This window comes from Eschrichtius robustus, chromosome 2 (assembly GCF_028021215.1).
Source record: "Eschrichtius robustus isolate mEscRob2 chromosome 2, mEscRob2.pri, whole genome shotgun sequence".
Taxonomy (NCBI): Eukaryota; Metazoa; Chordata; class Mammalia; order Artiodactyla; family Eschrichtiidae; genus Eschrichtius; species Eschrichtius robustus.
The window spans coordinates 234,905-260,031 of record NC_090825.1 but is presented as its reverse complement, the minus strand read 5'-3'; the positions used below and the strand labels follow the sequence as shown (position 1 = coordinate 260,031).

Sequence of the window (25,127 nt, the reverse complement as noted above, 5' to 3'; positions counted from 1 at the left end):
TTTTATCTTAAATTTTGGATGTTATCTGCAGGACGGCTGATTGGTTACTTGCCATTGTATCTGCTGGAAATGGAAGAGGCTGTATGTCTGGTGGCAGATCTTCTCCACTCGACTCTAAATTCTAGGAGGCGGGGACCGTGGCAGCTGTTCTGTTTACTTGCATTATGACTGGTTTTTAATGTGAAACTTTTCAGTCTGAATTTGGGCCAAGGCCCCGCAACTATACATGTGCCAACTATACCTGGGTCCCAAAGTGAGATCCCAGGTGACCTCGGCAAGGCTGCAAAGATGTCAGAGGTGAGAGATGTTTGAAGCTGGGAGACGGGCCTCCTTGGAGGGCTGTGCTGTTCATCCCACACCCCCACCTGCACCAGGAGATGGGTGGGGGCTCTCTCCTCGCCTGATCCCCAGTGAGAGGGGCTTCATGATGGCCCTGTGAGGGCCTGCCACGTGCCTCCAGGGGCTAGTGGGGCTGGAGTCTCTCTACACTCAAGAAATCCAAAGGAGGTTGGACTGAAAGTGAAAAGTACCACGTGCCCACCAGCAGGTCAAAGATGTACGTTTCCTGGGGAGCAGGTGGGGCCACAATGTCCAAGCACTGGCCTAGGGTGTCTCAGCTCCTCCCAGGAGGGTGCCTGGAGACAAGAGAAGAGACTTCAGACCATCTGACACCCAGGCTAAGGAAGGAAACACAAAGAACCAGCTGGAGAGGATGGGTCGCCCATGTTGGCCATCGAGGCAAACAGACCCCCAGGTACATGGTCCTCAGAAGCCAAGAAAACACCAAGACCACCCAGCCTTGTGTGCCAGCTCAGGGCAGTGCCGGTCAGGCAGGAGCTCTCCCAATCCCAATCTTCACCTCTTCTTCCTGCTGCTACTCCAACCTGAAAGGGCCAGAAACCATGGCTCCCAGTGAGGCAGGACCTCAGGGAGGAGCTGCTGAGCTCACCGCCAGGCGCCCCCCACCCCTGCCTGCTGGAGCCTCTGTGCAGGCGGGGAGAAGGCTCACACTGGAAATACTTTTAGAGATTTAACTGTTTTGACTGAAAGGCACTAAATGACCCAGAAGGGACCAGGAAAGTCTGGGGCCACCCCCAGTCCATCCAGGGGCAGCGAGAGAAAAATCAAAGTTGTTTTCTGTGTCCTGGGGCGGGGGGGACACGTGTCCTGAGGAGGATGCAGGTACCAGGAGAAAGTGAACGAATGAGTGAATGAACCAAGAGCCTGCCCCTCCCCTGGGCCAGACTCACCTTTCAGAGGTAATTAAGAGATGATGGGGGAAATAAAACCAGCACAAAACGATCCAGGTGATCTTTCTGCACGATGGCTCTGCAGGGGCCTGCCTGGGGCCTGGGGTAAGAGGCAGGTGTGCACACAGCAGGGCCGGCTCCCTCCCCTGAAGGCCCTGACACAACCCAAGACAAGTGTATCTTTGCTGGAAATGCCCCGGGGAGGCTGTCTTCCAGAAAGTGTCAGTGATAGAGGGAAGGGGGCTCCGGCAGCTGAAGGGCTGGAAAGTAAATGCAGCAACGACGCAAATCCAATCCCTGGCGGGAAGGAATCCACCAAACACTCCACGTGAAGAGAGAAAAATCAGGTCCCAAACCTCCCTCCCCATCACATCATCACAGGGGTCTCGGCCGCTTTGACAAAACCCCACACTCAGCAGAGCTTTACTTCCTCACAGCTCTGAGGCCAGGAGCCCAAGCTCAGCGTCCAGCGAGGGCTGTTCTGCTTACAGACGGCCGCCTCCTCACTCTGTCCCATGAGACCTCGGCCGCAGGGGACAGGAGAGGAGAGGGCCCTCTGGTGCCTCCTCTTATGCGGACGCTAACCCTCCGGGATCAGGGCCCCACCTTGTGACCACTTCCTACCCTAATTACCTCCTCTTAGGCCCCATCTCCAACACGGCCACACTCGGGGTAGGGCTCAACATATGCCTTTGTGGGGGACGCAGACATTCTGTCCATGACAGGGCTCATCAGGGGAGGACAACTCTTCAGTGAAAGCTGAAAACCGGTACAATTTAGCTTAATAATCGCAAACACTTCCCTCCTGGGTTACAGGATTGCTAAGTCTCAAGGAGCATTTCACCTCTGACCTGCTAAGGAGCACTGCATCCTGTGTGGGGTCCCGGACACATCTCATGATGTGAGGGCTTCTGGACCTCCCCACTGGGTGGGGGTGAAGCAGACCCGCCCAGCCCAGGTGAGCCAGGGGCCAGGATCGACCCCATCACAGAGGGTGCAAGTGGACAGAGGACCAGATCCAGGCCAGGGTGCACAGTGAAGTGGGGGCAGCGGCCTTTCAGAGTGGAAATCTCCAGATTTTCATGGGAAGCTGGAATCGTGCTCTTCCTTCCCTTCTTGCCTGCTGAGACTGTCCCCTCCCTCTGTTGATCTCCCCGACAATCCTGCCTGCAGGCCACGCATCAGGCCTGGGTGAACCGCAGGCCCTTGGTCATCTCCACGCTGGTCCCCACTCTGGGCGCTTGAACCCCAGACCCAGCGAGTCTCGCAGCTGGGCCGACGCCGCGGTGCAGACCGCTGCTGGGACCTCACATCCTGGGCCACATGTCCCGGAAGGAACCCATCTCTGGTCCCCCTCAGTGTCCTTCATGTTCTCCACTCACCCACCCTCCCTCCCTTTTCTTTTATCGACCCCCAATTTCCCCTCTTTCGAATGGTGAAATTTGCAAGAATGGAAAATCCCTCTCTTTGACACAAGCAGACGGTTTGTAACTTAGAAGCGCCAGCCCTCAGTCTATGCAAAAACCAAATAAATTAATTAAATAAGCCCACTGCTTTTTAAAAATTCATGAAAGTCAACACCAACACAAACATTACAAGCAAATTTTCAGGCCATTATTGCCCTTGGAGGTTGGAACTTTCCAGTTCATGTCCTTCCCGAAGGTGACTTTTTATGGAAGCTTTAATGAAATTAGTTTATCCGTTTCTGAGTCAGGAAGCACAGATTAAGATCCAATTTTTATAGCTTGACTTTTTTCTAACTATGCAGAGGAAATGAATTCAGGAAAATATTTAGAATTTCCCCTAAAATGTACAGCTTGAGGGGGATTACAAACTTGGGAATCCTTGGGAGAAAGGTGTGATGGAGAAACCAAACTCATGAGCTCACCCCACTGTGACCGGCAGGGCTGCCCCCCTGCAGCTCGAGGGCTCAGCAGACCTGACGGGCATCCCCCTGCCTCAGGGGAGGGGGTGGGATTGGCTGTAATGTGGGAAAAGCACTCTGCTCCTGGTCAAGAAGAACCATGGGTTCAGGTGGACACCTGGACAGATGCCTGAACTCCTGGAAACAGCAAAACTGAAGCCTTTCCAAGACTACCAACCCTGGTGTGGCCGGGCACAGCTGGACCTGAGGAAGTGACCAGAGAGGAAGAGACCAGTCCCTACTAATGTAGCACATGCAGCTGGATGCTTCTGGGGGAGGAAGGTGACAGAAACCCCCCCTGGGCAGCTCCAGAGCTGGCCTAAGCTGTCCAACAGGTCACTGTGAAAGCCCAGGGCATGGGGAACCCCAGGCACAGGGATGGAGACCCCAGCATGGAGATGGAGACCCCGTATGGAGATGGAGACCACAGCATGGAGATGGAGACCCCAGCATGGAGATGGAGACCCCAGTATGGGAGATGGAGACCCCAGAATGGGAGATGGAGACCCCAGTATGGAGATGGAGATCCCAGCATGGGGATGGAGACCCCAGTATGGAGATGGAGACCCAGGCACAGTGATGGGGACCCAGAATAGGAATGGGGCCCCCAGCATGGGAAATGGAGACCCCAGCATGCGGATGGAGACCCTTGCATGGGGAGAGCTGGCATCAGGAGCCAGGGTCTGATAGTTTCCGAAGGCTGGGCTGTGAGTCCCCAGCACTTCCCGGGCTGTCCCAGAGCCCTCCTGCCATCCCTTCACGGAACTCTCTCTGCTTCATGAGCACAGCCCTCAGTACCCCAGCCTGGGCGCTGCCATCTCTACTTTTCTGATTTCAGAGGCGTCGGCTCCTCAAGAGATGGAATTCCTGCTGCTCCTTCAGCGTTTTCCAAAGTCGGCTCCCGGGGCCCCACAGGCTGCTCCCTGCCGACCACACGTTTTAGCCTGTGTGTGTTTGCACGTCCTGCACTTATCTGGAAGCCAGTGATGCTTCAACAGTCACCTGAGCAACCTGCACCAGCGACCTGGCAGCACCGGCAGGGCCTGGGTTCCAGGATGAGGACCCTGGACTCCACACCAAGACCACAGCAGTGCTGAAATGATTGTCTTTGCTGTTTTACACATTTGAGTTTCTCCTACCTAAAAAATTGACGCATTTCAGTAAGACTTTGGAAACCTGGAAAGCAAAACACAACTCCTGTAACCACGTCTCAGAGATAAATGCTGCTAACGATTCTGTGTGTCAGTTCCAGTGGGGGCTCGGGCAGGGTCTGCGGATGTCCCCACTGCAGGGCTTCCTTCGGCAAGGTGCAGGGCCCTCCCCATTGCCCCCACAGCAGGGCCCCTGTAGGACAGAGACCCTCCCCCGGAGGGACACAAGGAGGGCCTGAGAGGCCTGAAGGCCTGACCCCAAGTCAGAAAGCTGGTCACAGCCCCTGGTCTCCTTGAAGCCCCCGAGGACACGGCGTCCAGCAGTCAGCCCACTGCTGACCTGGAATTACGTGCCCTGGACCCCACTCGGGAGATGCCACTGGCCGGTGGTATTGATTTTTAATTTTAAAGTAGTATAACTCAAAGCCACTTTAGGGGCTGTCACTTTCAACTTCCACTCGGAACAGAGGAGCTGGGAAGAGCGGCTGCCCACCTCACACAAAGCACCACACAATCCGTGAACTTCCCCGTTTTCCTGAGTCCATCGGAGAGCCAAGTCCCGGGGCAACGGTAACCCGAAATCCAGGGAAATACAGGCGCTTTCGGGGAGGGACAGGACACCGTGGGAACGAGAAGGACTCAGACAAAATTCAGGCCCAGTCCTGAGCGTGGGCCAGTGGGATATGCAGGACCCCTGGAGGCTGCAGAGGTTTGGAGACAGGGTCCGCAGGGGCCTCGCAGCCGCCCACAGGGAAAAGGGGGCTTGCAGGGGGAGGGCGCCAAGCCCCAGCACCGAGGGCCTGATGAGGTCCCGGTGCCACTGGGGGAGGAAGAGAAAACCCCTCTGCCCCGGGGAGGGGGCCCAGACCACAGCTGGGGAGGCTGGGGTGCCGAGGAGGCCCCACCCCAGATGCAGGAATGCAGCAGCAAGGGTCCCTTAGACGGCTCCTTGAGGGGGCTGCCTCTGTGTGGCCTGCAGACCACACCCGCCCCCTCGCCTCCTCCTGGAAGCCCACCAGCCTGCACAACCCTCCTGGTGACCCCCCGCGGCACCCATCATTCTCCGCCGTCTTCCAAACCTACTTTTCCAGAAATGTTTCATGAGCTTGGGCCTCCAGCCATGGGGGGTCTGGGTGATGGACACCCAGTAAAAGAGCACGATTTACCAGGGGGACGGACCTGGGCTGGGCACTGGGTGAACCCCAGGCCAGGCTGTCAAAGCTCAGCCCACGAACCTGTGGGGGGGATGGACACAGGCAGGTGTCACAGGGTGCAGGGACGCCGCCCGCCCCCAGGACCAAGCCCGGCTGTGCAGACACAGAGCCCTGTGAGCTGGGCCTTCCCCCGGAGGCAGAACGGCTTTCCACGAGGGACAGCTTGACACACTCAGGTCTGCACCACCAACGAGGGTCCACGCCCCAGAGCAGAGCAGGACACAGGTGAGGGGCCCGGGGTCCTGCGGAGTCAGACAGAGGCTGCAGGGAGCCAAGACCCCTGTGCGGAGCTCTCACACAGAGGGGTCTCTCAGAGGCCAGCAGCGGCAGGAGGGTCTGAGGTTCCTGCTCCATGAGAGGAAGTGAAGGCCACGGTGGGCCCTTTGGAGGGGCTGGTCGGCGCTGGCCCAGCTGGAGGGCACAGCGGGTGCAGCTGCTGGCAGTCCCTGAAGGGTCAGGGTGGAAGGCAGGCTGAGTCCTTAGGAAAGCTGCCCCCCCTCTCCCGGGGCCGAGAAAGCCAGCAAGGCGCGGAGGCTGTCACACTTCAGACACGTCGGAGTCACATGGCTTCCCGGGCCCAGCAGCAGGTCCGGGCAGCGGCACGGGCCTGGGTCTCCGTGGTTGCAGGGCTGCAGCCTCACCAGCTGGCCACGCTCACCACACCCCAAGGTGGGTGTTGGCCGCGGGAGGCTGTCCCACCGTCTTGAGACAGAGCATGAACTCAGTAGCCCTACCACCGGCTACTGTCCACGCCTGCCCACCCTCAACACTTATCCTACCTGCTCCCAAAGACATGTAACAAATTCAGGATTTTGTAAGAAGCTCAGACGTAACTGAGGGGTGATGGCAGCAGTCCCAGGTCTGAAGCAGAGTGGTGACAACCACGTTTCTTCCTCAGGAGCTCAGCTAGGCCACATGCAGCGTAAGGCTTGGCCTGGGGCACTGGATGTGGGCAAGTACCCAGAGCTACTGCAAGGGTCCGACACACCAGGCACCCCCGTGCAGAGGGGGGCCGGTGCCTGGCCGGAGCTCCCAGCATCCCCAGGGCCCTGGGGCAGGTGAGGCCAAGCAGGGCGAGGTCTGGCCCCAGCCCCTTCCCCCAGAGCCACTCGTGTCAGTCTGCATTCAGCGCTCCGCCTCTAAATGGTTCCCCAGGATGAGAGGCGCCAACCGGCTGATCCCAGCAAAGCTGGGTGGGACCCAGGTGAGGTCCAGGTGGGCACAGGTGAGAGTCCTACCTTGGAAGAAGCTCTTCACCCGGAGGTAACTGACGCTGAGGCGCAGGACCGAAAGCTTGTCCAGCTTAGAGATGATGTCGGGTGGCAGTGGCAGCAGGCTGGCTAGGTGGTCCAGCTCGGCGTTGAGGCGATCCCGGTGTCTCTTGGAAGGGTTCGACTTCTCGGCGCCCATGGCGGGCCTCCTGTGGGGAAAGATCGCCGTCAGACTGGGACTCCCAGGCTGAAAGCCGTCCCAGGCGGTGACCTCAGGAGGAGCAATCAGCCTCAAAATGCAGCCGCCAGGGGAAAACGTGCCCATCCCCGAAGATGCGCAAACTAAAGCATTGGCCGCGCCAACCACGCCAGCCACTGGACCGCAGTACTGGAAGGAAGCAGAGAGCCAGGGAGTGGGCAGCAGGAGAGCTGTGTGACCCCAGCACGCTTTCTGGCCTCTCTGTGCCAACTCCCCCGAGGTGGCAGAAGGACACTGGCTCTGGCCGCACTGCTCACCTCTCTTGGCGTGCCTCGAGGGCCCTCAGTCCAGGTGTAAGCGGCCCCTCTGGGCCTCAGTTTCCCACTACACAGCAGGGCTGAGAGGTTCTGAGGCGAAGATGATCGAGGCGGCCTCCCGCCCGCCCCTCTGAGGCCCCGAAGTGCGGCGGCCAGGGCCCCGCCACAGGCCCGCTCCCCCCACAGAGGGAGCGGCCCCTGCCCAGGCTTCCCCGCCCACCACGACCCCACTCATTGACCCTCTCAACCCCGGGAGGATGGTGCCCTCCCCAGCCCTGCTCCCACCTCGCTCAAACTCGACTCCTAAGCCTCCTTCCTAGAAAGCAAAGCCAGGATGGCTGGGGAGGGGCCGCTGCGCCAGGGCCTGCCCCTCCCTGGGTCGGGGGCTGCCAGGCCGGAGGACTCCTGCTGTTCTTGGGGGCTCGGTACTCTTTGGTCCGGAAGTTCCCATTTTTCTACCGTGTTCGCTCCTACGTACGTCGAAAGCTGCCTTACGCAACCCTTTCTGTCAGAAGCCCCAGGGCTCACCCCCAACCCATGCTGTCGGCACCGAGGCCACACAAAACCACACAAGAGCTGCAGCGCCAATCCCAGAAGCGACTTCTTTCTTTTAACGGAGATGTAATTCACATAACATAAAACTGTTTTAAAGTTTTGGCATTTACTACACGCACAGTGCTGTCAACTTCTATCAAGCTCCAAAATATTTTCTTCACCCCCAAGTCACCCCCCCGCCCGCCCCACTAAGCAGTTTCTCTCATCTTCCCCTCCTCTCAGCCCCTGGCGGCCACAACCGCTTTCTGTCTCCCCAGGTTTGCCCGTTCTAGACACTTTGTGTAAATGGAATCAGACTTTGCGTGCCTGGCCTCCTCCACTGGCCATCAGGCGTCAAGGTTCATCCACGGCACAGCCCGGGTGGAGGTTAACCCCTTTGCACGGCTGTGCTCTACAGCCTGGACCGACGCACCTGTTCAGCTGTTCACCAGCCCACGGGCGCTTGCCTTGCTTCCACTTTACGCGCATTGTAAAGCCTGCAGCCATGAACTTCGAGTCCACATTTCTGCTTGAACATGTGCTTTCGGTTCTCCTGGGTACACGCCTAAGAGCGGAACAACGGGCTTAACCCAGTGGTTCTAGGTGTAACTTTGAGAGGAGCTGCCAGACTGTCCTCCACAGCCACACTCCGCAGCCTCGCCGGCACCTGCTATTTTCCTTTTTTAAAACAAGAGCCATTCTCATAGGTGTAAAGCAGTATCTCATTGTGGTTTGATTGGCATTTCCTTAATGACCAGTAAAGTCAAGCATCTTTTCACGTGTTTGTCGGCCATCTCTTTATCTTCTTTGGAGAAATGTCTACTCAAGTCCTTTGCCCATTTTTGAATTGGGTTGTTTGTTTTTCTGTTCTTGAGTTGTAGGAAATCTTTATATATTCAGGATACTAGATCCTTAACAGACATACAATTTGCAATTATTTTCTCCCATTCTCTGGTTATCTTGCCGTTTGTTTCTTTTTTATTTTTTTCCCCTCCGTGAGGCACCTACACCAACATTACTCATGCTGCTAGCCAAAATTTAAAGAGCCAGGAGGCCTGGGGAGACTGAGCAGACCCCGTGTGGACCGGCACTTGACGGCCAGAGGAGAGGCCCACCCAGGAGTGAAAGACACTCAAAGTCGCCCCAGAAAACAAGGTAGCGCTGAGAGCAGGTGTGGGGGCCAGAGAAGGGGAGAGGGTGGCCCGGCTCAAATCTCACCTCTGGGTAGAGCTGTGGGGAGCAGTCGCCCCTCCCAGCCCACGTGTGCCTGGGATGGGACGAGCCGTGACTGTCCCCAGCCTGCACCCCCGAGGGGCACCTGGGGGGACACTCGCAACTGAAGAAACAGGTGCTGGAAAAGCTCTAGTTCTTCCAGCTTTCTCAGACCACCTGGCTGCCCCTCCACGCAGCACCCCCTCCAGTTCCGGGGGCCAGGGCAGGGACCTCCCCGCCCCCGCCAGGTGGGTGAGAGGGGCCACGTGGAGGGAAACGCCCCCCTGAGCTGGCCTCTGGCTCAAGCCCGGGGCCACAGGCAGGAAGCCCCGACTCCCCAGGGTGGAGACGCGGCAGGAGGTGAGGGGACAAGGACCACCGCCACGGGAGGCGCCTGGCCACTCGCTGGCAGGAGGTTTACGAGGGAAGCCAGAAACATGAAACACCTGGGACAAGTCCAACAGAAGACATTCCAGACGCCTAAACTGAGACTATAAAACAGTGCTGAGAAAAACTTAAAGAGACATAAACAAACAGAAAGGCACACCATGTACATAGCCTGTAGGACTCAATATTGTTAAGACTGTGCTACTCCCCCAGACGGATCCATGGACTCAATGGAGCCCCAACTGAAATTCCAACAGGACTTTTTACAGAAATGACAGGGAGTCTAGACTTTACATGGACACGCAGAGGACAGAGAATAGCCAATGAGAGGGCAAAGTTGGAGGACTTGCCTGACTGACTATAAGCCTCTCTGAAGCTGCAATGTTCCGAATGGTTTGGTATTAGAGAAAAGATGGAAACATAGATCAATGGAACAGAATAGAGAGCCGAGAAACAGACTCACATATTTTTGGTCAATTCATTTGACACAGATACTGAGGCAATTCAATAGGGAAAGAAAGTCTTTTCAATAAATGGTGCTAATCAACTGGACAGCCATGAAAACAAGGAAACATCAGCCCTTACCTCACACAATACCTGAAATTAGCTCAAAATAGATCATAGACCTAAGTCTAAAATGTACTATGAAAGTTTACAAGAAAATATGCGAGAAAATCTTTGAGACCTCAGAGTAGTCCTGGGACTCTTAGGACACACACTAAAAAAAAAAAAACTTCTGAAAGAAAAAAATGATAAATTGATCTTTTCCAAAAATTTTTAATTGTCTTTGAAAGTCACCATAAAGAAAATGAAAAGGGGAGGCATAGATTGGTTAAAAATATTCACAACAAGAGCCTGTATCCAGAATATGTAAAGAAGTTTTACAATTCAACAAGAAGACAAACAGCCCAATAAGAAGGTAGGCAAATTATTTAGAAAACTCTTCACCAAAGAAGCTGTATGGACGGCAAATAAGCACATGAAAGGATATCAACACCATTAGTCACTAGGGAAACGCAAATTAAAACCATGGTGAGCTACCACCACAACCCATCGGAGGGGCTGAAACCAAGACTGACACCCCAGGCATCGCTGAGAAAGTAGAGGAATCACACGCTCAGCTGCCAGGAATGTAAACGGTGCAGCTGCTTTCGAAAATGGTCTGGTGGTTTCTTAAAAACTCAAACCCTCCTCTGCTGTATATGTGACCCACAATCTTACTCCTAGGTGTTTACCCAAGAGAAATGAAAACATTACATCCAAAGACCCGTATGTAAACATTCACAGCAGCTTTATTCGTGATACCCCAACCTGGGAACCACCCAAATGTCCACCTGAGATGACTAAACACACGTGGTTCATCCACACAACGGGCACCACTCGGCGTAAGAAGGACACACTCGGCACACAAACCACGGAGGATCCGACATCATCTTGACAAGGGAGAGAAGCCCCACACGGTGTAGGGTCCCATTTATAGAAAATCCAGGAAATGCAAACCAGCCTACCGGACAGGAGCGCAGGCAAGGTCTCCTGGGACGAGGCTACCGGAGGAGGGACAAGGGCACAAGGAACCTTCGGATGTGATGGGAGTGTCTGTGACCTCGGCTTCGGCAACGTTTCTCGGGTGATTACACGTCTCAAAACCAATCAGACTGTGCACTGTAAGTCCGCGCAGCTCTGCATGCTTCAGTCGCAGCCCAGGCGAGACCAAAAGTGCGAACCAGGGGGGAGCCGCGCTGCTCACACACCTCTGAGCTCAAGGTGCCGGTCCGCGGTGCAGGGACCCGCCGCTGCGGTCACGCCCCAGCCCTGCTTCCCTCCAGCGCAGGTCCAGCCCTGAGGGCCTGGCAGGGGGCAGGTTCTACCCTGGGGTTCTAGCAGGTTCCATGCATCACAGGCTCGCGGCTTTTACGGCCCATCCACGGAGGATGGGGCCAGACCACAGTCCACAGCCCTCGGCGAGGCGAGGGGGCAGTACTGCAGCTGGCCCGTGGGGCTCACACCCCAGGAGGGGCCGTGGGCCCGGGCACCCGCACATGTGCACACCGCCGGCAGCTCCTCTGGCCTTTGCGATGCACAGACGCTGGCACTCGGACAAGCCGGCACGGCCACGTCCCCCAGAGGGTCCACAGGCACAGCCAGGGGAGTGGGTTCAAGTCACTCCACTGTCGTTCACTGCCCCTCAAATCACAAGTCTAGATGCCCAATGCCATTACAAATCGGCGAGGAAAACATTGATTATCGAATAGAAGTATTAGGAACAACCAGTGGCCACGGGGGAAAAGAGAGAGGTTCAGACCCCACACCTTACACCAGGAAAAATTCCAAGTGCTCAAAATTTAAAAATATATATTAAGGAATCCAAAAAATTTAGAAGAAATCCTGGGAAAATTCTCATAAACTTGAAGCAGGGAAGATCTTTCCAATTGTGACATAAAATTCATTAGCCACACAAAGTAAAAGATGAATAAATTCAACTTCATAAAAATTAAATGCTTTCTGCACTGCAAAGAACACCACAAGTAAAATAAAAACTGGGGAAAGGTATGTGAAATACATTTAAGAATTAGTCTCCCCAATGTACAACAAGCTCTTACAAATCAAGAAGCAAAAACATAAACAATACAATAGAAAAATTATCAAAAGTTGTCAACACAGACGGTTCACAGAAAAGGAAATACAGTGGCTGCTAAGCCTCACGTATGAGAAGAACACGCAAATTCACCGAAGTCTGAGGCGCACCGTGTGCCCGGCAGGGCACGCCTCCAGTGCCGGCCAGTTTGGCGACACCTATGAAATCACAAATGCCACACTCTTGGCCTGAGCAATCCCACTTGCAAGAATGCATATGCCTGTTGGGTCTGGCCTTGATTTACCTGCTTGCAAGCTAGTAACCTGCTGCTGTTCACGGGTCCTGGCAGAAGGCGTGAGTCTCCACGGTCAAAGACAGGAAACTTACTGCTCACAGCATGGCAGGCAGCGCGAGCCTCTGTATGCATCACTGACCCCAAGTCTGCGAGGGTGACACAGAAGGGGCCAGGCAGGGGCTGCGGGCGCAGGGTTTGTGTCAAAGCCGAGGAATACACCACTCTCACAGTAAACAGTTAACAAGCCTGCTCAGGCCCGCGAGGGAACGGCCAGCACACAGCCGCGGCGGTGGCCTCTCCAACCACGAGCACGAGTCCGACACCAGGCACGATGTCACTCAGCACAGCGGCGCCTGTGAGCCAGTCGGAACAGACGCTGGCGGAGGGCTAGTGACAACAAAGCACGGCATGCCCCGCACAGCTGGACAAGGAACCCATGAGGGACAGTGTCGAAGGTGCACGGCCGTGTGTGCGGACGTGGCCCCTTGTGCACAGAGGCAGGGAGCTCCCGTGCTGCACACCGTGTTCGCTGACTTGTGCGTTAATGCTCTCAGCCCCCCAGATCCCGGTGTACACAGCACTCCCCAGATCCCGGTGTACACAGCCCCCCAGATCCCCGTGTACACAGCCCCCAGATCCCGGTGTACGCAGCCCCCCAGATCCCGGTGTACACAGCCCCCAGATCTCGGTGTAAGCAGCCCCCCAGATCCCCGTGTACACAGCCCCCCAGATCCCCGTGTACACAGCCACCCAGATCCCAGTGTACACAGCCCCCAGATCCCGGTGCACACAGCCCCCAGATCGCGGTGTACACAGCCCCTCAGATCCCCGTGTACACAGCCCCCCAGATCCCCGTGTACACAGCCACCCAGATCCCGGTGTACACAGCACTCCCCAGATCCCAGTGTACACAGCCCCCCAGATCCCCGTGTACACAGCCCCCAGATCCCGGTGTACACAGCCCCCCAGATCCCCGTGTACACAGCCCCCAGATCCCGGTGTACACAGCCCCCCAGATCCCCGTGTACACAGCCCCCCAGATCCCCGTGTACACAGTCACCCAGATCCCGGTGTACACAGCACTCCCCAGATCCCGGTGTACACAGCCCCCAGATCCCGGTGCACACAGCCCCCAGATCCCGGTGTACACAGCCCCCCAGATCCCGGTGTACACAGCCCCCAGATCCCGGTGTACACAGCCCCCAAGATCCCCGTGTACGCAGCCCCCAGATCCCGGTGTACGCAGCCCACCAGATCCCCGTGTACACAGCCACCCAGATCCCGGTGTACACAGGCCCCCAGATCCCCGTGTACATAGCCCCCAGATCCCGGTGTACACAGCTCCCCAGATCCCCGTGTACACAGCCCCCCAGATCCCGGTGTACGCAGCCCCCAGATCCCGGTGTACGCAGCCCCCAGATCCCGGTGTACGCAGCCCCCCAGATCCCGGTGTACACAGCCCCCCAGATCCTGGTGTACACAGCCCCCCAGATCCTGGTGTACGCAGCCCCTCAGATCCTGGTGTACACAGCTGCCTCTCCAGGTACTTCTTTCCTTATTTAAGGTGACAAATGTTCTCACCAGAACAAATGAGCTCAGGACATAGTCCCCCCGCACCACCTCCTCCTGGTGCATAGCTCTGCCCCCCGCACCTGCCCCCTCTCACCTGCAGACCAGGCTGAACAATTCCCCCAGCACCCTGGCTCCATCCCAAGGCCCACAGCGGCCACACAAGTGACTCAGGTGACAACCACTTTCCAAAGTCCAGCCTCACCAGACTTTGACACCCATCCTTGGGACTGGAGGTGCCCGCATTCCTGTCGACCTCTCATGGGGTCCTGCAGCCCCTGGGGGCCCGGAGGGTGCCCTGGGTCCCAGAAACCCAGATCCCCACATAGACACTACTGCAGGTGCACACACACACACGCCCACACCCAGACAGGGCTGTGTTACACACATGAAGCTACATCACACATTCACACATCTGTATTACACACACACAGAGGCACACACACACACACACACACACACACACACACACACACACACACACACACACAGCCCCAGCCACGGTGGACACACCACAGGACCTGTCCCAGGACGGACGCAGCCCTGGGCTCTGGGAGCCGCTCTCTGCAGACCAGTTCCGTGACTGCAGGCCACCCGCTTCATGGCCCCGAGCCCCACTGGCCAGCCACGGGCAGGTTGGGGATGTGAGCGTGGTGCTGTGTCCCGGGGCTGGCGGGGGCCGTGCCTGGGGTTCCCTTCCCCCACCCCACTCCGCCCCCCGGATGCCCCAGGCCGAGGGGACGAGCCCCAGTCTCCTTTCGCTTGGGGTGAAGCCCAGAGGCACTGTGGTGCGTGCAGCCAAGGATGAGGACGGGGTCTTACGGGGGGGGGGGGGGAGGGGCACCCTGGGCCAGACCTCAGCGTCCAATCAGGGCTGGGAAGGCGGCCCAGGGTCCCACCTGCGCTCCCAAGCACCAAGAGTGTCCCCTGCGCAGCCCGACCCCCGCTGGTCCTGCGGGTCCCCGCACCCTCAGGAAGGCTTGACCAAAACCTCGCCTCACTCACTTTGTTTCTAAAATTCTCTTTTTTCAATGAAAACACAAATGCCTCCCCTCCATCAGTAACAGTCAGCAAAAACAGAAGACGGATACTTTACTGTTTCTGAATGGGCTTCCTTCTTTTCCTCCCGGCATACAGGCACTCCCCCGGCGGAATCATCGTCTCGGGCCCTAAGGAAAAAAGGGGCATCAAGTTGGTCACACTGAAGAGACCCCAGTGCCCTCCATACCCCCCCAAACCACCAAGGTGGCGGGAGCGGCAGCGGAGGCCCGGCGCCCTGTCCGCCCCCAGCGCTGGCTGAGTGAGATGCCCGGGGGCACGACCTGCACAGGCCCCCAGCGCTGGCTGAGCGAGATGCCTGGGGGCACGACCGGCACCGGGGGTGGGGGGTGGGGGGGTGAACCACCCCCTCCGCAGCCAAGATTGAAGCCGGCTCATGACCTCTCCCCTTTGATGGGCAGCCTTGCGGCCACCAGTCTGGCCAGAGAACACAGTCCTGTCACCACACTCCTGAGACGAACAGCCCTGTGCTGGGAAAGCTTCCGGCAGGTAAACACCCTGAGGCGCCAGGAAACAGGAGCCACTCCGCAGGGTGTCCGAGAGCAGGACACGTGGCCGTGGGCACCGAGGACCGTGTGCTGGGTCAGGGCTCCGGGCAGGCGGGCGATCCCAGTGCCGTCTGCGGCCAGGCTGCCCCTCTCACTCCTCCCCTGCGGCCTGTATTTCTAGGCACACAGGCTTCCTCTTTTCCACGTAAAATCTCTCTCCACTCCACAACGCTGGGCTTCCACTTTGGCCACTAACTCACAGCTGCACTGAGCCCAGCTGACCATGCCTGCTGGCCTCCACCAGCAGTGTGGACACGGACACTGCAGTCGGTGTCTGTGCCCTGAGGCTGGTCAGCTCGCCCATCTCCTCAGGGAGTGCATCAGAATCTTGATATTCCCGTGCAGTGAGGATGTCTGAGCCCTCACAAACATCCTGCAGACCGGTGACCCCTCAACACCAGGCTCTGGGCCAGCTGACCCAGAGAGGAGGTTAGGAGCCCTCCCCTGGCCTCAAGTGTGTACAACCTGGAAGAGGAAGCAGAGTCAGACCCACGATTTCCACCCTGTCCAGAAAGTGCAGTGAAAATATTGGAAACATGTCATGGATCCACTTTAAGTATAAGAAACACACTTTGACTATTGACATAAGTAGGTAAAGTAAATGGATCAAAAAAGATACACTAACCAAAAGTACAGCTGGAGTAGCTGTGTGAGTATCAGACAAAGCAGACTTCAGACAAAGGAATATTACCAGGAACAAAGAGGGATATTATAAAAGAATAAAGGGGCCAATTTTCCAAGAAGACATAGCAATCCTAAATGAGAATGCATCACCCACAGCTTCGAAATACAGGAAGCAAAAACTAATAAAACTGAAAAGATAATTCATTAGTAACTTCAACATTCCTCTCTCAGTAATCAATAGAGCAAACAAACAGAAAATCACAAAGGATATAGAATATCCAAACAACAACAGATGTAGACTAATTGAAATATATAGACTACTCCAGCCAACAACAGCAGAATACACATTCTTTGTACGTAGAACATTCATCAAGATAGACCATATTCTTGAACTTAGAACAATCCTTAACAAACTTAAGAGAATAAAAATACAAAGTATGTTCTCTAACAATAATGGAATTAAACTAGAAAGATATATGGAAAATTCCCAACTATTTGGTAAGCAACCCATTTCTAAATAACCATGGGTCAAAGAGAAAGTCTCAAAGAAATTCAGACGTATTTTGAACTGAATGAAAATGAAAATACAGCATATCAAACTCTGTGGGGTACAGCTGAGCAGTACTTTGATGGACACTGATAACATTAAATGTTTATATTAGAAAACAATTAAACGTTTCAAATAAGTAATCTAAGCTTCCACTTTAAGTAATTAGAAGAAGAGAAAACAAATCCAAATCAAGCAGAAAGGTGGAAATAATAAGGAGGAAAAATCAATGAAACTTAAAATGGAAACACAGAAAAATCAACGAAACCAAGAGTTGGTTCTTTGAAAAGATCAACAAAATTGTTAAACCTCTTGCCAGACTGATCAAGAAATAGAGAAGATATGAATTACTAATATCATGAATAAAAGAAGGGACATCACTACAGATCCCACAGACATTAGAAGGAAAATAAGAGAACACTGCCATGAACTTAGCTGTGTGCCCACCAAATTCATATGTTAAAGCCCTAATCCCCCATTTGACTTGTATTGGAGATGGACCTCTAAGGAGGTGATTAAGGTGAAATGAGGTCATACAGGTGGAGCCCTGATCTGATAGAACTGTTACCCTTATAAGAAGAGGAAGAGAGAGGAGAGCTGTGTCTTCACCGTGTGCAAGCCAAGAAGAGCACTCTCATCAGAAATCAAACCAGTAGGCACCTTGTTCTTGGACTTCCCAGCCTCCAGAACTGTGAGAAATAGATTTTCATTGTTTTTAGGTGTTGGTTAAGCCACCCAGTCTGTGGTATTTTGATACGGCAGCCCAAGCAGACTAAAACAAATACTATCCCCACAAATTCAACAATTTAGATGAAATGGACCAATTTCTTGAGTGACATAAACTACCAAGCTCACTCAAGATAAGCTGTTTAGCCCTGTATTTATTCCAACAACAACAAACAAAAGCAAAAGCCCAGATGGATTCACTGGTAAATTCTACCAATTTAAGGAAGAAATAATACCAATTGTTTGCAGAAAACTAAAAATTAAATTAAAAATTGCCAACTCATTTATAAGTTCAGCATTACCCTGATACCAAAACCAAAGACATTTTGAGAAAAGGATGGACGAAAATCCCTCATGAACATAGGCACAAAAATCTTCAATTAGATATTAGCAAATGGGATCCAACAATATACAAAGAGCACAACACATCACAAATGGGGTTTGCTCAAGGAATTCAAGCCTGATTCAACACCCAGAAATTGACCAGTATAATTCACTTTATTAAAAAATAAAAGAAAAAACATATATGGTCACCTCAACATACATAAAATGCATTTGACAAAATCCAAATCCATGCATAATAATAAAAAAAAAACCTCTCATCAAACTAGGAATAGAAAGGAACTTAATTAACCTGATAAAGGACATCTACCAAAAAAACCTACAGCTGACATCACACCTAACAGTGAAAGACTGTATACATCCCCAGAGATCATGAATAAGACAAAGATGCCCTCTATCACCATTCCCCTTAATGTTCACAGAAAACAGGATGGTACATACAGAAAATTCCAAAATTTGGCTAAGACAAATCTTTTATAACTTATAATAATTGAGTCCAGCAAGGTCACAAGGAAAAAGGACAATATAAAAAAGTCAATTGTGTTTCTATACACTAGCAATGAACAATTGGAATACAAATTTTAAAAAAACCATACCGTTTACAACAGCACCAAAATAAAAATTAAATATTTAGGTATTTCAATAGGTTTAATATGTGTAACTGGGGCCCTAAAGAATAGGAGGGTAATAGAGGTGACAGAGAAAATTTAAGTAATAATAGCAGAAATTTGTCCAAACAATGAAAACTATAAACCTACAGATTCAAGACGTCAATGAACCCCAAGCACAAGAAACAGGAAGAAAACTACACCAGGCACATCATAATCAAATGACTCAAAACCAGAGATAAATAGAATAATCTTAAAAGCCACCAGAGAAAATAGCATTGGGTACAAAGAAACAAAGATAAGTATGACAGCAGATGCCTCCTGAGAAACATGTACACGAGGAGACAGTGGGGAAGCATCTTTAAAGCACTGAAAGAAAAAACCTGAAACCAGAATTCTAAACTCTGAAAATATCTTTCAAAAATTAAGGCTAAATGAAGACTTTTTCAGACATAACAAAGCTGAAAGAATTCATTGCCAGCTGACCCACACTATAAGAAATGTGAAAGAGTGTCTTCAGGCCAAAGGAAAATGATACCAGATGGTAACGTGGATCCACAAAATGGAACAGAAAGCACAGGAAGTGGTAACTGCACGGGTAAGAATGCAAGACTCCTTGTTACTATCTAACTATTTCTGAAAGATAATTGACTGTTTAAACAGCAATGACAACGATGTGTTGTGGGGTTTATAACCTACGCAGATGTCAAGGTTTGGCAACCACAGCACGAAGGCCAGGAGTGGGAGGTGGTAGCACCCCACTGGGAAGCGGTGTATTGGTACCCTTCGGGCTTGTGCTGCACAGATGGGCTGGACCCTTCGAGCATTTCTCCTCTGTAGCAAGCGCAGAGTGAGGGGCTTCTGGTTCCCGTGCGTCCCCCGTGTCTTCTTGTTCCTGCTCACCTCTTACGGAGGCTGGGAAACTCAGCGAAACATCTCCGCCAGCCCAGAGCCTGAACCCCCAGGTACAGGCGAGCCCTCTCGGCACCTCCCTCAGCCCTGAGTACCCTTCCGAGCTCTCTTTCTGCTGTTGTTAATACTTCTTTATATGAATTAAAGTCTCTCAACTCAAACAAAAAATTAAGTAAAAAACATAAAAAGCTGATTTTTAAAGTTCACACGTTTTAGAGATACACGCTAACACCTGTGAAAGGATGACACGTCAGCGATTTGTTTCTGTGTAATCTGCGGAGCAGGGTGGGGTTTACATGACACTAAATCAGCCAATATTGCCAGCTGACCATCTATGATACTTGATGAATAAATTAGACTCGTTATAAAATTCTCTCCACTTTTGTAAAAGATTTGAAAATTTTCATAATAAAAAGGTTTTTAAAAAGCATTGAGGGCTTCCCTGGTGGCGCAGTGATTAAGAATCTGCCTGCCAATGCAGGGGACACGGGTTAGAGTCCTGTTCCGTGAAGATCCCACATGCCACAGGGCAACTAAGCCCGTGCGCCACAACCACTGAGCCTGTGCTCTAGAGCCCATGAGGCACAGCTACTGAGTGCCACAACTACTGAAGCCCATGCGCCTAGAGACCATGCTCTGCAATGAGAGAAGCCACCCCAGTGAGAAGCCCATGCACCGCAATAAAGAGTAGCCCCTGCTCACTGCAACTAGAGAAAGCCCGCATGCAGCAATGAAGACCCAACGCAGCCAAAAATAAATAAATTAAATAAATAAGTTTTTTAAAAAAGCATTGAGAAAAGAGAAATGTGGCACAAGAATAAACATAATGTGGTCAACTGATTTTCAGCAAAGCCATTCAATGGGGAAAGAACAGTCTCTTCACCAAAAGGTGCTGGCACAAATGGACATCCAATACCAAAAAGTGAAGCTGGACCCCTACCTCACACCCTTTACAAAAATTAACCAAAGTTAGTTAAAGACCTAAGTGTAGGAGCTAAAAGAAAACATAGGGCTATATCTTCATGACCTTACATTTGGCAATGGATTCTTAGATATGTCACCAAAAGCACAGGTAAGAAAAGAAAAATGAGATAAATTGAACCCCATCAAAATTTAAAACTTGGGCTTCAAAGGACACTATCAAGAAAGTGAAGAGACAACTCACAGATGGGAGAAAATATCTGCAAATCATATATCTGATAAAGGTCTGGTATACAAACTACATAAAGAACTCTTAAAACTCAACAACAAAAAGACAAACAACCTAATTAAAAATGAGCAAAGGACTTGAATAGACCTTTCTCCCCCCAAAAACATACAAATGGTCAACAAGCACATGAAAAGATGCTCAACATCATTACTCACTAAAGAAATGTAAATCAAACCCACAATGAGATACCACTTCATACCCATGACAACGGCCATAATATTTAAAAAAAAAAAAAAAGGAAAATAACAAGTGTTGGTGAGATTCTGGAGAAATTGGGACCCTTGTGCCGTGCCGGTGGGGATGAAAAATGGCACAGCTCCTGTAGAAAACAGTTTAGTATTTCCTCAAAAAGTTAAACATAGGGTCACTATACGACCCAGCAATTCCACTCCTAGGTATATGCCCAAGAGAACTGAAAACATATGTTCAAGCAAAATCTGGCACACAAATACTCACAGCATCATTATTCACAAGAGCCAAAAAAGCAGAAACAACCTAAATGCCCATTGACTGACGAATGGATAAGCAAAATGTGGTCCCTCCACACAGTGGACTATTGCTCAGCCATGAGAAGGAACAAAGCTCTGAGGTCCCTACAGCACAGACAAAGCTTGGAAACACCATGCTATGTGAAAAAGAAGGCAGACACAGAAGGACACATATTGATTGCATTTATGTGGAATGTCCAGAACAGGCAAACCCACAGAGACAGAAAGTAGGTGAATGGTTGCCAGGGGCTGGAGGAAAAAAGAATGGGGAGTGACTGCTTAAAGGGTATAGAGTTTCCGTTTGGGATGAAGAAAATGTTTTGGAATTGGAGGTGGTAGTTGCACAACTTTGGCAATATACTCAAGAAATACCACTGAACTGTAAATTTTTAAATGGTTAATTTTATGTAGTGTGAATTTTACCTCACTAAAAACAAAGAACACAAATTTGTATATAAACATAAATAAAATGTCTGGAGTGGCCAGGAAGACGGGGCGCAGCAGGACAGAACCGCGCAGCGGGGCTAGGAGCGCCTGTGGGGCATTCTGAGAGGAGAGGCAGGGATGGGTGGCAGCTGCGGGGGCTTGGGGGTCAAAAGCTGGTTTTTAAGCTGCTGGGGATGACGCGGCAGAGGAAACACTAGAGCTCTGGAGAGATGGGCTGGGGTGGGTGAGTGGGGATAGGGCCCCGGTGGCCGCAAGCTGGAGCAGGAACGGGTGGACGGATGCTTCGGCAGGGTCCAGCCTTCTCGGCTCACCCTGAGCCACGGCCACCAGGCCTGCGCTTCTCTGGGAAGCTGGAACCCGGCGGGCAAGGTCATCCCATCTGAACTGCAAGGGCTTTCAACTCAAGCAGGAGAGGCCAGAGCCGGACCCGGCCTGGCCCCAGCCTGGGGGGAAACCGGTCAGGGATGCTTCCCCACACACGAGAGGGGCCGGACGCCCCTCAAGATCAAAGGTGAGGGGGCTGGCTGACCTGCCTCGGCCCCAGGAGGCCCATCCCCAGCACCACCATTCCCTATGTGAGTCCGAGCTCAGAGCAGGGATGGTGCGGTCTGGAGGCGACAGGGAAGAGGAGCAGGGGCCACAGGACACTTCGGGGGGGCAGAGCCGGCCCCTCACTTTCCTCCAGCCAAAACCCCCTCCCCACAGCAGGAGCCGAGACAGGGTCCAGGCTCCCAGGTGCGGGCCCTCCCCAGCCGCGCACGTGGCCTGCCAGCTGGCCCACAAGGCCCGTCCTCCCTTGGTGGAAGGGGCCTAAAAACAGGGGCTATGGCAAAAAACACCAGGGCAGATAAAGACTCTCCAGGTACCCCTTCGCGGGTGGGGGAGAGATCAAGGGGGCCAGCCGTTGTCCCCTGGAATAGCCGTGGCTTGGGGTCCAGTTCCTGCCAATTCCTGCCCTAGGAATCCTAAATATGGGCTCCATTTTACTAAATACTGTGCACTTTCCTCAAAAAGATGAAGCCCTCATCGGATCGGACCAAACTCCCCACAGAAATGCGCCACTGAGGCAGCACGAGGGCCTGCCCCCCAGAAGATCTGAGCTGTGTTTCTCAGAGAAATCTGAACTTTCATAAGAACCTTTTATGGTAAAAATAATAGCTGACCATTTCAGAAAATACACACAAGCGAAAAACAAAAATAAAAGATCCTCCCATGCCATGTAGCGGTGCCCTCGGCTCCCGCGCAGCATGTGTGCCCCATCCACGGGGCCGCACCGCTCTGGGACTGAGCTAAGAGGGAAACACGCACGCGGTCCGAGTCCAGACTGCCCGGTACCCACCTGGAAGTCATCATCCGCAAACAGGGAGCCTGCAGCCACGGCTGCTGGAGGCGGCACAGGCCCCGTCAGGGCCACACTGCCCACCGGCTGCTCAGCTGACCACGAGTGGGTCCTGAGGCCTCCACCGGGATCGGGCTTGGGCCCAGGAGGCTGCAGAAGCCAGGCTCCAGGCCCTGATGGCGGACGCTGGGTGGAGGCCAGCCAGCTCAGAAGCCCGCCTCTGCCAGAGGCCCCTGGAGAGTGTCCTGGGTGGGCTGGGCTGCTGACCAGGCCGGGAGAAGTCCACTTCACCACTGTTGAGAGCCCAGAGCAAGGGGGCAGATGCCCAGGGCACACACTCACGCACCCCCTCTGCGCCCGGCCCCTCGAGGACCAGAGCCTCTGGCTGGTCACACAGAGGACCGCGTGAGTCACAGGGCGGCCACAGCTGGAGACCCACTGGATGCTTCCAAGGGGGGCTGATGCCTCCGGCCCCAGCCCTTCAGACCAACCAGGAAACAGACGAGGAACCCAAGGGCAAACTGCCCAAGGCCTCTGAACTCTGACCCTGGCTGGTCACCTGCCCTGTGGGCAGCCCCCTCCCCAAGGGGGGGCGGGGGTGGTCACAGCAGCAACACCGGGTCCCTGAAGTGTTGAGGGCCTGTGCCTCTCACAAAGTATCCACAATCTGGGATTTTCCGCCACTCAATATAAGACTTTAGGGAAAAAAACTTTCTTGGTGCCACTAACTGAAACCCAGTGAATTCCTGGAACACACGCCTTCCGCCCTTCCAGAGTGTGAGAACCAAGGCTGGCGCTCCCGGCCCCGAAGGAGGGGGCTGAGCTGTGCACCCCCAGCTCTGGGACCCCCCGGCTGGGGGCCTCCCCTCACCAGCTGCCCTGGAGAGGGCTCAGGAGTCCAATTCAAAGTCCCCCCCCCCCCCGCCCCCCAGCATCTGCCCAAAACAGTTCCGAAAGAAACTGGGCCAAGAGCAAAGGGCAATTAGCCCAGCTCCCCCAGCGCGGGGGTCGGACGCTCCCAGGCCGGGAAACTGAGGGACCGCAAGCAGTGAAAGTGGACTGGCTTTCCTCAAAAGCCCTGTTTTTATTTTTAGGTGAGAAGCGGCCCGTTGGACCCCAGGGCCTGGCGACGTGAGGATGGGGTGAGTGGAGGGGGATGGGGGGGGTCGAGGGTGCGGGAGCCTTGGGAAGACGGCCCTGCGCTAGGGTCTCCCTCGCGGAGTTGGACCTGCGGAGCACGTCCAGCGCACTTACCCGGCCGGCGGGGCGCGGAGGCTCAAGCGCGCCCGCGGGAGGTGTCCGCGGGGACAGGGAGCTGTGGCTGCGCGGCTGCCGGCGCTCGCATCTCGGGGACCAGGCGGCGGCTGTGGCCGCGGAAGGACAGCCCCACCCCGGCACGCGAGCCGCCCCGCCCCGGAGACGACCGAGCCCGGGAGGCGGCAGGGGGCGCGCGCGCGCATCTCCGCCCGGCCAACGGTCCCCGGGTCTGTGTGCACCACGGTGGGGTCCTGCCCTGCGCCCCTCGCGTCCCCGTGGTCCCCGGGATCTCTGTACGCCACGGTGGGGTCCCGCCCTGCGCCCCCCCCCCCGTCCCCATGGTCCTCCGGATCTGTGTGCGCCGCGGTGGGGTCGCGTTCTGCGCCTCTCTTGTCCTCGTGGTCTACCCAAGGGTCTGTCCGCTCCAGGGTGCCTGTGCCCCTCGAGGCCCCCGTGCTCCCCGCGGGAGCCCCAGACCCTCTATTCCTCGCCCGCAGTCGCGCGCCCCCTTCCACCTGCGCCCGCTGAGGCCGAGCGCGCACCTGCCCGCGGGGCGGAGGTGCGGGGCCCAGACTCCCCGAGCAGCTGGGTCCCGGCCTCCGGATCCGAATGTGTAACGTGAGCGTAGCATGTCCTGCTCCGCTTGCTCCAATTAGGTTGTTGCTAAAATCAAAGGGTTTTACAGTTTAAAAATATTCATGTAATACTTTTAACCCTGCACCTTCCTGGAGCCGCAGGGCAGTTCGTGTAAGTCTCCATCCCGACATGTCTGGTTCGAAGGAGCCAGGCCTCCAGCGGGGCCCTTCCCACCCCTCTGGCTGCTCCTTCCCCCTCCTCCACCCGGCCCACCCGGCCCCTCCCCTCCTCCGTCCTGGCAGACACGTCCAGACTTTGAAAGCTCCCCTTCCCTCACTGGGCTCGGCCTGTGGGTCTGGTCCCGGAGCCCCCCGGGACACGCCGTGAGCCTGGCCTCACATCCTGGGCATTCTGCCCCAACGTCTGAGGGGCCCCCTCCCGGAAACCTCGGCCCCGACCGCTGCCACCGTCCTTGCCCCGGCGGGGGTTGGGTGGGGGCTTGTGTTGCCCCTGCACGCCCAGTCCCTTCGCGGTCCCCAGGCAAACCCTCAGCACCAACCATGTCCCCACCCAAGCCCCACCAACCACCGTCGCCGCAGCCAGCCC

The 25,127-nt window shown here is 54.3% G+C and overlaps 1 protein-coding gene across 2 annotated transcripts in view; it reads right to left on the bottom strand.

Moving 5' to 3' along the window:
- Positions 1-24,052, bottom strand: part of AHRR (aryl hydrocarbon receptor repressor) — a 74,005-nt gene extending 49,953 nt beyond the window's left edge. Inside the window, exons 1-3 of one of the 2 annotated variants that reach the window (XM_068535092.1) lie at positions 23,943-24,052; positions 14,935-15,007; positions 6,778-6,959 (exon numbers count right to left, since the gene is read on the bottom strand). In XM_068535092.1, coding sequence (XP_068391193.1) covers positions 6,778-6,959; positions 14,935-14,996 — 244 coding nt within the window. In that variant the 5' untranslated portion in view covers positions 14,997-15,007; positions 23,943-24,052. Of the gene's footprint in view, positions 1-6,777; positions 6,960-14,934; positions 15,008-22,688; positions 23,045-23,942 lie in introns of those variants that run through there. The other variant, XM_068535093.1, reaches the window with a different exon arrangement.
- Positions 24,053-25,127: the final 1,075 nt, after the last annotated feature.